The following is a 13,072-nucleotide window of genomic DNA, read 5'->3' on the forward strand; positions in this document are numbered from 1 at the left end:
AAAGATTCAAAAACGTCAGATTCAGTTAGATGACAGAAAAGATTCAAAAACGTCAGATTCAGTGTTTTGGGCACTGTTGAACAGGAACATTCTCTCCTGTTCAACAAATGTGGGTTCAATTCAAAAGCAACATTGTCACAGATAGGCTAGTGTTACATTTCTGTAAAGTTTCAAAAACATCTTCCATGTTTTGGTTACTGTTGAACAGAGGCATATTTTCCTGTTCAAAAAAGTCTGACACAAATTGTCGTAGTTGTGGGTTAAGGTTCGATCTATACTGTCCTTCAAACGAGTCGTAGAACCGTCATTGTCACAGATAGTGTTACATTTCTGTTTTACATTCAAACGAGTCGTAGAAGTAGTAGTACATTTGCGTTTGGTTGTTTTTATATTTAGTCAAGTTTTGACTAAATATTTTAACATCGAGGGGGAATCGAAACGAGGGTCGTGGTGTATGTGCGTGCGTGTGCGTGCGTGTGTGTGTCTGTGTGTGTGTGTGTGTAGAGCGATTCAGACTAAACTACTGGACCGATCTTTATGAAATTTGACATGAGAGTTCCTGGGTATGAAATCCCCGAACGTTTTTTTCATTTTTTTGATAAATGTCTTTGATGACGTCATATCCGGCTTTTCGTGAAAGTTGAGGCGGCACTGTCACGCCCTCATTTTTCAACCAAATTGGTTGAAATTTTGGTCAAGTAATCTTCGACGAAGCCCGGACTTCGGTATTGCATTTCAGCTTGGTGGCTTAAAAATTAATTAATGACTTTGGTCATTAAAAATCGGAAAATTGTAAAAAAAAATAAAAATTTATAAAACGATCCAAATTTACGTTTATCTTATTCTCCATCATTTGCTGATTCCAAAAACATATAAATATGTTATATTCGGATTAAAAACAAGCTCTGAAAATTAAATATATAAAAATTATTATCAAAATTAAATTGTCCAAATCAATTTAAAAACACTTTCATCTTATTCCTTGTCGGTTCCTGATTCCAAAAACATATAGATATGATATGTTTGGATTAAAAACACGCTCAGAAAGTTAAAACAAAGAGAGGTACAGAAAAGCGTGCTATCCTTCTTAGCGCAACTACTACCCCGCTCTTCTTGTCAATTTCACTGCCTTTGCCATGAGCGGTGGCCTGACGATGCTACGAGTAAAATGGCATTGCGTTCAGTTTCATTCTGTGAGTTCGACAGCTACTTGACTAAATATTGTATTTTCGCCTTACGCGACTTGTTCTTTTAGATTCCTGTCACTCATACTAGCAGTATTGATTGAGGTACATAAATCTGTTGATGTACAGGGATGACTTGTTTGTAATGAATCCTTGTTTCCTCCACATTGAGTTTGCATTGCAGTTGGACAGAAATGAACAGGTGTTAATTGATAAACACATTGATAATGGCTTTTGAGAAAATCAATCAATTCTGCAAAGGAATTAACTTGATGACATCAAAACTGCAGCGCCATTTGAAGAATGGTTACCATTTCTGTTTCTTTGATGGGAATCAAACAAATAAAAACATTGACTATCCAAGTTACCATGAATGGCAATAGTTGACTCCTGAAAAGTAGCAAGGATATAATTTGAGACGATAAACGCCTGATGCAATCCCTCCTCAAGGTCAGTCAACTCAAAACCTTCATCATTCGCAACATCAGTAGGCAACACAGCGGGATTCGTATGTCCAGAAATCATGTCGAAAAAATATTACATTTCAAAAGCATGTCCAACCACAGTTGTTGGCAAGTGTTCGTGTCCGAAGTAGCCTTCAGTGTGTGTATATGTATTCATGTGACAGAGAACGTGACCTCATTGTTCAATCCTCTCTCTCTCTTCTTTCTCATTCGAACGCACACACGCAAGAACGTAGCCTATGCACGCATGCACGCGCACGCACACACACACACACACACACACACACCGCCACATCCCGCTGACGCACACGGCAAACCACGCACACACACACTGACTGTCGGCAAGCATCTCTTTTTATATTTAGTCAAGTTTTGACTAAATATTTTAACATCGAGGGGGAATCGAAACGAGGGTCGTGGTGTATGTGCGTGTGTGCGTGTGTGTGTGTGTGTGTGTGTGTGTGTGTGTAGAGCGATTCAGACTAAACTACTGGACCGATCTTTATGAAATTTGACATGAGAGTTCCTGGGTATGAAATCCCCGAACGTTTTTTTCATTTTTTTGATAAATGTCTTTGATGACGTCATATCCGGCTTTTCGTGAAAGTTGAGGCGGCACTGTCACGCCCTCATTTTTCAACCAAATTGGTTCAAATTTTGGTCAAGTAATCTTCGACGAAGCCCGGACTTCGGTATTGCATTTCAGCTTGGTGGCTTAAAAATTAATTAATGACTTTGGTCATTAAAAATCTGAAAATTGTAAAAAAAAATAAAAATTTATAAAACGATCCAAATTTACGTTTATCTTATTCTCCATCATTTGCTGATTCCAAAAACATATAAATATGTTATATTCGGATTAAAAACAAGCTCTGAAAATTAAATATATAAAAATTATTATCAAAATTAAATTGTCCAAATCAATTTAAAAACACTTTCATCTTATTCCTTGTCGGTTCCTGATTCCAAAAACATATAGATATGATATGTTTGGATTAAAAACACGCTCAGAAAGTTAAAACAAAGAGAGGTACAGAAAAGCGTGCTATCCTTCTTAGCGCAACTACTACCCCGCTCTTCTTGTCAATTTCACTGCCTTTGCCATGAGCGGTGGACTGACGATGCTACGAGTATACGGTCTTGCTGAAAAATGGCATTGCGTTCAGTTTCATTCTGTGAGTTCGACAGCTACTTGACTAAATATTGTATTTTCGCCTTACGCGACTTGTTTTCTTTACCTTTGTTTATTGTGTTTTCGATATTTGTGTTTATTTTTTGCTTGACTTATCTGTTTTATTTTAATGTTTGCTATCCACATCGTGTGATAAATGTTTCTTCTCAGTCTCCGAGTCAGTTTAGTTTCTGCACGCCGCTTTGGTACTCCTTGTTTTTCTAACTGGTGTATTGTGCGCGACTGATTTGCGGATTTATTTTTATTCCTTTCATATGCAGTTGAAGTGTTGTGGGTGTTATTGTCTGTATATGCTATGTTGCGTCTGTGTATGCCTACAAGAATTTTGGGTGTAATGTGCCTGTGGTCTGCTCGCAGTCGAGCACAGAAAACATGGCGGCGCCCTGTGGCAAATTCGTGGAAAGTCTTCCCGACCGCAGATACCAGCGTCGTCCGCGACGCTGGAATGAGCGACCTTGTGTACCTTACATTCATGGGGCCAAATTTGTCCAACCAATTTGTTTTATTTAACTTAGAAATTTGATTCATCCTAAAATGTTTTCCTTCTTACTCAAGGGACGTAACCACTCAGTACACGTTTTCGAAGAATTCGATTTTGGGGGTGAAATCTATTAAATTTTACCACCAATTTTCTTCACATGCAAGAAACTGACATGCTTTTCGTCCATAAATAATTTCACTTCTTAATTTTACCAGGAAACAACATTTCAGTCTTGAGTATATGTCGAGGGGGAAATATGTACACAGGCGAAAGATGAAATCGTGACACCGGGGGCAGGACTGGTTAGGCATACATGCAGCTATCGGAAGGACGTCAGCCAGGCGTCGGCCAAAATTAACTTCAGACTCAGTGAATGTTTCTCTGCCAATTTCAAGTGGTACCATTATCTTGAGGGAGAAAAGCATGTCAAGATCTTGCAACCGAAGCAGATTTGTGATGTAATTCGATCGATTTTACCCCAAATTGGATTTATTCGAAAACGCACCGAGCGGTTACGTCCTTTGAATAAGAAAAGGAATATTTTGCGTTGAAGCTAATTTCAAAGTCAAAATAACATTTCTCATCACAAATTACAATCCAAGGGGGGAATACATGGTCCAAAGTTCGATGAGCAGCACTTTAGAGGGGAGGGGAATAGTCAGTATTAATTTTGTGTGACGGATAAACAAAGCCGGCTGACGTCCTCCCTATAGCTGCATGTGTTAGGCATGGATGTGTGGGGGTGGGGGGGGGGGGGGTGGGGGTATGCCGTCGCCTGGAGACACCCCTTCTTTTTTCTGCTTCTTCCATATTGGGGCAAGAGAACAGAAAATCAGGGTTTATCACACGGGTGGCTGTAAAGGTACAACGCGCATTCCACAGCTGTATCAGCAAGGTCGGCTGTGCACGTAGAATTGCAAGAGAGGGGTGTAAAACCACTGGCACACGAAGGAGACAGATCAAATCAAATCAAATCACATTTCATTTTACGATTGTTGTGGCATAAGCAATACAACCAGCCCTCGCCCAGAGAAGGACCACTCTCATCATATATAGAGAGAGACTGAGAGAGAGAGAGAGAGAGAGAGAGAGAGAGAGAGAGAGAGAGAGATTGAGAGAGAGAGTATATGATATAGGCCTACTTTACTGGTGGATTTTTTTATTAGGAATTGTGTGTGTATTTTGTTTTACCTGCGGAAGGTACTGTTTCTTGTACATGGCAGTGGCCCCTGATTCAATTATCAAAGTGAGGGCTATGCCGTAACTTCCAGGTCATTTCTTGAAAATGATGTGGATCAAAGAGAGGGGGGCCGAGAGATACAAAGAGAGAGAGACATACAAATAGACAGACTATCTCGCTACCCCCCCTCTCTCTTTCTCTCTCTCTCTCTCTCTCTCTCTCTCTCTCTCTCTCTCTCTCTCTCTCTCAGTCTCTCTCTCTCTCTCACTCTCTCTCTCTCTCAGTCTCTCTCTCTCTCTCTCTCTCTCTCTCTCTCTCTCTGGCTCTCTCTCTCTCCGGCAGTCTCTCTCTCACTCTCTCACTCTCTCTCTCTCTCTCTCTCCCTCTCTCTCACTCTCTCGACTCTCTATATCTCTATTTCTTGCACTAATAATAGTTTAGATAGAGTAATAGTTAATATAGTAATAGTTTACAGAATGCAACTGAGCGCCTGTAGCTTACACTGTCTACTCAAGCAAATACTCGCATAACCAGTTTTAGTACCCTTATCTACTCGTGTCCTGACCTCGTGCGAACTGTTGACTGTGTGTGAATAGCAACAAGAAAGTTTATGGGCTACCTGTACCAGTTACCAGTCACAATAGAGTATGGGGCGAAGTTGAAACCAAACCCCTGGTATCCCGCGACACCAAACACTGTTTTGGGAGCTAAAGTGACGCGGGAGTGCAGTGTTAAACAGTTTTAATCGAACAGCAATTAGACACTCGTCGTTGTAGCTTTAGTCACATTGCGTTCATGGTATCAATGATAAAATCTTCATAACTTTGTGATCAACAGGTATAAGCACCCACAGTTGCGACAGACTAACGTTCACCCCCCCCCCCCTCCCCCCTCCGGCGTGAATAGGTAGCTACTGACACAGCCTAGGGTTCAAACGTATGGTATCACGATACACTGTCTTAGAAGATCTGAACTTAGTGCAGCGTCAGACATTTTGTCTAATAGCAATTAAAGTACCGTACCCTGGCTTTGCAGCTTTAGTCATACTATGTTTATGGAATCGCGAAACTTTGTAGTGGTATTAGAACATGATAGCTAACAGATATAAGCAAAGCACTCCGGCGTTGCAGCGTTAGTCACATTGTTTTCATGGTATTGCCAAACTTTGTATTGGAGGACGGCCTGAACTTAGTGTTCAACAGCACCTTGCCGGATTCATTTCAGTTCCACACACACACACGGCCACCACCACCGTGACCACCACCATCACCACCAGGCCGCATTACCACCACCACCACAACACTGAACAACAACAACAACTATAACAACAACTAATATATCAGATAAGTCTGTTAGTTTGTTCCAGGGCTTTGGGTGACTTATAGCGTACGACTTAAAAATGGAAATGAAAATTGCATGTACTCAGACAAGCTCACGTTATAATTATATAGTTCATACGAGGCTGTGCATAATGATGATTGTGATGATTTGTGTGCTTTTTTGTGATGATTTCTGTGTAAGTGCAATTAAAAAAATTGTAAAACACACACACTCACATGGGCACACACACACACACACACACACACACACACACACACACACACACACACACACACATACACACAGACACACACACACACACACACACACACACACACACACACACACACACAAACAGCTTCCCCGAAGTAAAATCGATTTAGTTGAACTGGTAAGAACTGTGCCTTATCAACATAAGACTGACGAGCGACCTACTTGCATAATTAGTTTTATGCAAGACAAGCACTTCCCCGCGCAGCCTTAGCGGTGCAGCAGTGGTGTCAAGCGGCCATGTGACAATAAAAATTAATGTCCTCAATTTTTTTCCCACATTATAAAACTCAACAATCTTGCCAGTCTTTTGAGAAAACAGAAACAAGGGAGGGGTTTAGCCCATCTGCCGAGATTTTAAATTATTATGTCAGTCACAAGTAGAAGAAGACATAGATCTGCAGATGTTTGCACTGATCGACTAGGCAAACCCGTTCGTTCTGCGGGTAGCTAGCTACTTCCATGTGACCTACATTCATCAATTACATTCCGCGCCATGACCTAGAAAGCCCCGGGGCTGTGCCTGCGTGAAATTTCACCTTACCAAGAAAATAGCACAACGTTTATTTTCGCTCTTTGCCAAGAACACACGACCACTATAAGGAGAAAATCCTTGTTGGCTGCACACACAAACAAGGTGGAAAAGGAACAAGTTTCGTGCAGCAACCTGCTGTAGCCTTTTTTTTTATAGCGCTCCTGTGCATGCATGCAGTGCAGCGGGCTCCCGTGTGCTAGAAAACAGACACTTGTTGGCAATCGCACAAACTACAAACACACAGGTGTATTCAGTTTTCAGCCTGACTCACTCCAGCCTCGCAGCTATTTTAGGCTCACCGCCATGGGCTGACCCGAAACCCCGCCAGTCGAGGTATCTCTGCAGCGCGCTTTCTAAACATAACTTCGGCTCCGGAATCTTCCTCACGGGTTTAGCCGATGTTGTCCGGAAACTTCCTTATAAAGCTACGACGTTTCCGGCCCCGAGGTCGGCGCCGTCGGAAGTGTGTCTGCCATATATGGTCAGATTATTTCCCCAGTGATAGTGACGTCAAAGCAGTCTTGGATCGAGGCTGTGCAGAGTTCTCTGCTGCGGCCTTTGTGTTCCAAATATGGAAGTTGCTGGTGCCCCGGATGAGACTACGATAGCGTTTAAATTGGTTGTTACTACGAAGGAAAAAACATATTTCTACAACGAATTCTGGAAGAAAATATATATCGTCGGCTTTGGCACAGGTTGCAGATTATGGTGGTGCAGTTATTTTGTGGAAATTTTGCATTCTTCAAGAGGAATTCCACGTTTTCCGTCGACCAGTTGTGACCTATTAACGTGCTCAGTAATTGATCGTAGAGGTCAGAGTGCCAACAGCCTCTGACGTCAATCTACGTCATAACGTCCTGCTTTTTCATTGGTTGTTGCTATGGTAGTTAATCAGGTATGCCCCTAATATGGGCATTCGACTGCCGGAGAGTTCATTCATAACTTGCTGGTATATAAGCAGCCGTTTCATTCATGCTTTCATCCCAGTCTAGTGAACATCGTGCGTAAAGCCAAGTGGTAGTGTGTAACTGTCAGAGTTTCTCACAGAAGCGCATGGTGTACCCTCGCCTACGCTCGGAATACATTATATCATCGGAAGTGAACTGAGTTGACATTCGTGATGATTATGGACGGTCTTGATACTTTGTCACAAGTGGCACTCGCCGATGTCAGCAGCTTTTGCTTTGACACTTCGCCTTTTACCAGTGCCGGTAGACATGTTTCGGAAAGTTTTGAGGATTCTCTCAACACTCCAGTCACAACATGTTCGGAAACTTCGTTCTTCGGACCGGACTCATTGGATCCACCCCCGATCACAGCTACCGGTAGGTGTTTGCTGTTTTTACCTTGATATTTGGAAGGGGAAATTTGATCGTTTCTTTGCCGACCGACCGAGAAAGCTGGGCCGTGCCGTGCTTGCTAGCAGTGTGTGTCCGCTGAGTGTATTATTGGCAACACTGCCTACGTCATAGCATGGCGCCAGCTTTGCGGGTCTCGTCTGGGTTCTTCGCTTCGACTTTTACTTCGAACCATACGCTTAAACCTCTTGATACTACAACTTTATTTCTTATTCGATAGTTAACTAAGATTAGAAAGGGTTAGAAAGACCAGGAAAGGTGGGAAAGATGGGTAACTGGCCGTGGGAACGAGACGTTGAACCTGCGAACGGGCATTTTTGCTGAAAGCCAGCCAAAAACCTCATGCATATTCATGACATTTTGGCCGCGTTGACTGGATGGCTCGCCAGCTAGCTCAAACTCTATCTCTCTCGCTCTCTCTCTCTCTCTCTCTCTCTGCTATTTTCGTCTCGGTTTCTGACTGAACTCAATCACGTTGGCAAGAGATAGAGAGGGGGGGTGGGGTGAGAGAGCGAGACAGGGGAATAGAGAGGAGGAAGAGAGAGAGGGTTTGGGTTTGCTGTATGTCACAGGGCCAAGCCGCGGAAAAACGAATCGATAAAGCGCGGCGGCGCGGGCGAAGAACTGAAGGCAGGAGGAAGAGATCGATCGCTGAGGGACGAGTTGTCTGCCCGCCATACCGCGGCTGTTTTCGGCAACTGTTTGTGCGGGCTAGCTTTCGTTTTTCTGAGACTGACTTGCAGCAGGCGTAATGGCGTATGCTGATCAAGAGACTGAGGGGGACCCACGCAACTCAACGCGGGGGTGGGAACATGGGGGCGGATGCTAGCTTTCCTGGTGGGGTCTGGAGACAGTAGGATGACAGAAGATTTCTGGCAGCGTGCGAGGAGACACTTATTTTGTCGTCAGGTCTTACAGGCTCTTATCTTGGTCAACTATAGGTGATGAACCGGGTCGGCAACATGTTGCTGCATGGTAAGACGCGAAGGCTGTTACGTAACACCCACCTATAAAGTCGAGGGATTATAAAACGCCGTTGACAATCCGTATCATAGAAGATTCGGCGTTACGGTGTCAGTAATACTGAAGAAAAATTAACTTAGACATTAAACGGTACTTTGGGTAACATATGGGAAGTCTGGCACTGTCTTCTGAGTACTACTGCCAACCACGACTGAGAGAGTCGTTTTGCTGCACTCAGTGCTCAAACGTCTTTGCCATACATGAATTAATGATGTACACCTGCATCAAATCGAAAAACTTCTGCTGTGGGTAACACTTTTTAGGAAGATTCATCGTTGTTTTCGAATAAAAAAGAACTTGGAGATTTTTTTTTAACTTTAAGTCCAGGTTCTTAATCTTTAGTGTCTCACTTCACAAAGATGATTTCAAGTCTTGGTATTCATGCTTGTCCTCATGTCTTCGCTTAATTGTTGTGTTTGTTCGAGTCGTATGCCTTCTTTGTTTGTCTCTGTGTGCTTTCTATGGTACATCTCCTGTATATAAAGTTGACAGTGTCAGTGTCAGCATTGTGTTCTTGTATCCTCATCTACACCTGAGAGCAACTTTTTAAACATCGTTACTTATCGGTTTTTCCTTGTTTTTGTGTTACAGCCAACATCGTAGCGTCCATCAACATTCCGGACAGCAAATCAGTAGAGGCCATGTTGCCGCACCGCTCTCAGCTGTCCAGCGGCAACGCCGGTCACAGCAGCAGCGGCAACAACGGCAACGGGGGCACCACGCACACCATCACCTACAAGGGCACACTGATGACCACCGCCATGCCCACGTCCTCCACACAGAGCGAGATGCCCTTGGGGTCCGCCCAGACCAACTTCGCCTCCCTCTTCTCGCCTCTCTCCCCGCTCTTCAACGCGCTCATGAACTCCCCGGCCACGCTCATGCCGCAGCAGCAACAGCAGCAGTTCCTCCACCAGCACCAGCCGCAGCAGCTGCCTAGTGACTTTCAGCAACAGCAGCAGGTGGTGTGCTGTGACTTCACGGTGCCTGTCTGCACAGTCAGCGACTCCGCCGTCTGCTCCGCTCCCTTCACCTCCACCTGCCCCTCCCCCGCCTCCGTGCACTCGCCCGTGTCGCAGGTGTCCCAGCAGGAGCATGACGCTTACTCGCAAGGCTTCGGCTCTCCTCTCACCCCCTGCTCCGCCCACTCCCCCGAGCCGCAGCTCATGCAAGACTCTAGCATGAAGGGCGATGACAGTATCAGTGGCTCCTTCTCCTCCCCGCCCCCGCCTTACTCCCAGTCCCTGCAGATGCCCGTCACCATGGACCTGGGTGCCCTTGGCTCCATGAAGCAGCCTCCGCACTACAGCAGCTGTGCTCTGCAGCAACAGCAACAGCACCTCCAGCAGCAACAACAGCAGGAGGCCAGTAACTTTCTTAACCTGCCTCCCTCCTCGCTGCCCGAGACTATCCTGCAGATGCAGATCTCTGACTTTGGCCCCAGCAAGCAGACGCTCAACGCCGACCTCAGGTGGACCATCGCGCCCTCCTCCGGTCAGGTGGCGCAGCTGCCGGACTTCTCCGCCCTGCAAGTGGGCGCGGCCAACTTTCCCCTGTCCGGCCCCATCAAGACAGAGCCTGATACTGACGCCATGGAGACGGAGCGCTTCATGATAAACCCCATGGACTTTGGTGGCCCCTCGGGGTCCTCCGGCAGCAGCTCTGTAGGGGGCAAGGCGGCGTCCATGGCCGTACTGAACCAACCCTACCAGCAGAGCCCCAGCAACCTGAAACTGCTGCCCGTCAAGCCCCGCAAGTACCCCAACCGTCCCTCCAAGACCCCGCCCCACGAGCGCCCCTACGCCTGCCCCGTCGACAACTGCGACCGACGTTTCTCGCGCAGCGACGAGCTGACCCGCCACATCCGCATCCACACGGGACAGAAGCCCTTCCACTGCAAAGTGTGCGGACGCTCCTTCTCTCGCAGCGACCACCTCACCACCCACGTGAGGACGCACACGGGCGAGAAGCCCTTCTCCTGCGACATCTGCAACCGCAAGTTCGCGCGCTCGGACGAGAAGAAACGACACGCCAAGGTGCACATGAAGCAGCGGGTCAAGAAGGAGGCCAAGATGCTGGCCACCACCGCCTCCCTCCCCACCACCTCCACCGCCCCGGTCTCCTGCTCCTCATCTCATCCCTCCGCCACGCACACGCACACACACACGCTGACGTCATCGGCGGTGAGCTCGAGCCACGTGGCCTCCCCGTGCATGATGCAGCAGCACGCCTCCTCCATCCTGTCGGCCTCGGCCCACTCGGCGTCCGGCACGCTGCCGCTTGTGGTGGACTCCACGGGTATGTGCTCCGTGTCCGGTCTGGAGAACGTTGGGGTCACAGGGGCCTCCACCATGATGGCCACCTCCTTGCCTCTGGTCGTCACCACCTCGCTATAATGACACTCGAACTTTAAAGTGACTGAACAAAGACATCCCAAGTACCCTAACTTACCACCACCTCTTCATCACCTTTTTATGATGGACTTACGACTACCTTTTTTTTTCTGGGACTTGTGGTTTCATTCGTTAACCCCCCCCCCCCCCCCCCCCCCCCTCCGCCTCCTCTTCCTCCTCCTCCTCACTTCGTTGTTCATCGGCTGGCTGATGGAGACTTTTTTGGCTGGCCTCCCGGTGCTATACGTTATGCTGACTCTTTTCACTTGTTGTGAACTTTTGGTTGGATTCAGCTGTTATTATTTTGGACTTGTTGTTATCCGGTTGTTGATCGTTCTCTTTGTTGGCCTTGCACACACTCTGTGTTGCATGCACTGTTGAAAAATTGTGTACACTAAACCAATAGTGATGATCATATACATTGCAGTCATGAACATACAGAAACGCCTAACTGTGTATACTATACTGTCTGTTTCTGTTGTTGTTGTTATTATTGTAATGATTATTGTTCAGTCAGTTTCCTGGCAATGCTGTAGGTCTTTCTTTGGAATTCAGCGAGAACGCGAGTTCGTTCGTTCCTGACCCTGTTTATACACAAAAGTTATTGTTTTTATCATTCATTCATTTGACCTTGTTATCGATTATCGATTATTATTCTCATAAAAGCTCTGGCCCTGGGATTCATTTTTTACGCAAGTATAGACGACGTAACAGTGGCTTAGCAGCAAATTATTGACTATATAAATCCTTCATTAGTTCCTGTGAATATACAGTTTGTATCACAGCCTTTGATATTTGTAAATAATGACACAGATACATATTTATATGATATATAGAGATTCGTGCTACAAGGAAAGCAGACTGGTGCTGCCCCGTTTATTTGTTGATATGGTTTTGTTGGTTTTTTGTTGACAAAGTTATTTCTATTTAAAAACCAGCTGGCCCTGGTGAGATGTCGGTATTATATACTGCCCAAAGGTTGAAACGCGCCAAGTTATGGCCTTAAAATACACTGAAAAATATGCTGGGCTGACGGAACGATGGAAAAAATAGATTCTTTCCTTTTACACGGAGAAGTTGCAGTCAAGATTTGAAGGGCTCTTTTGTAGTTTTATTGTTCCTCGGGGTTTTTTCAATCTCTCTCTCTCGGTTTTTTTTCCTGACAGCAAAAGGAATTCTGTTAAACAAATGTCCTCTCAGAATTATTTTGTTTTTGTTGAGGACTGACGACATTTTATTTTTACATTGTTGCCCAGTCAATTCCTTGGTTTCTTGTCGATTGATGTGCCATCTCAGTGATACTTTTTACTATCCGTTTATTAGTAGTGGAACTACTTTTGGATTCCTTTCGAATTAATTGCCGCGTTTTATTCCTGTTAGATGTTGTGACTGTCTGATGTTGGTGTTTATCTGGATGTAGTACTCTCTCTACCCCCTTCCCACCCACCCCACCCCATTCCCCTTCACTTTTAAGATCAATAAAAACACAGCCTCCACAACTATTATCTATATTCTCTATTTGTGGCTGTAAAACACTGTCAGTTGTTGCTAAGCCATTTTTCTTTTTAGAAAAAAACGATTTTTACATCATATTTTAAGAGGCAGCAAGTGTGAACAGAACACTACGCAGATATAACCGTGTGACTGACCGTGTTATATAATTATTCATCTG

The 13,072-nt window shown here is 45.2% G+C and overlaps 1 protein-coding gene across 1 annotated transcript; it reads left to right on the forward strand.

Moving 5' to 3' along the window:
* The first annotated feature begins 7,588 nt into the window (after window positions 1–7,588).
* Window positions 7,589–11,563, forward strand: LOC138982611 (early growth response protein 1-like). Its single transcript, XM_070355941.1, has 2 exons — window positions 7,589–7,951; window positions 9,599–11,563. The coding sequence occupies exons 1-2, from the start codon at window positions 7,747–7,749 to the stop codon at window positions 11,401–11,403; spliced, it is 2,010 nt and encodes a 669-aa protein (XP_070212042.1). The 5' UTR covers window positions 7,589–7,746; the 3' UTR covers window positions 11,404–11,563.
* Window positions 11,564–13,072: the final 1,509 nt, after the last annotated feature.

The sequence above is a fragment of the Littorina saxatilis genome, linkage group LG12 (genome assembly GCF_037325665.1).
Source record: "Littorina saxatilis isolate snail1 linkage group LG12, US_GU_Lsax_2.0, whole genome shotgun sequence".
NCBI classification, from domain to species: Eukaryota; Metazoa; Mollusca; class Gastropoda; order Littorinimorpha; family Littorinidae; genus Littorina; species Littorina saxatilis.

What these genes read in the sequence shown, in the direction of transcription:
- LOC138982611 (XM_070355941.1), top strand. Translation starts at nt 7,747, where the DNA reads ATGATTATGGACGGTCTTGATACTTTGTCACAAGTGGCACTCGCCGAT. An exon ending in ACCCCCGATCACAGCTACCG is followed by an intron (nt 7,952 to 9,598) that starts GTAGGTGTTTGC and finishes TTTGTGTTACAG; the next exon opens with CCAACATCGTAGCGTCCATC.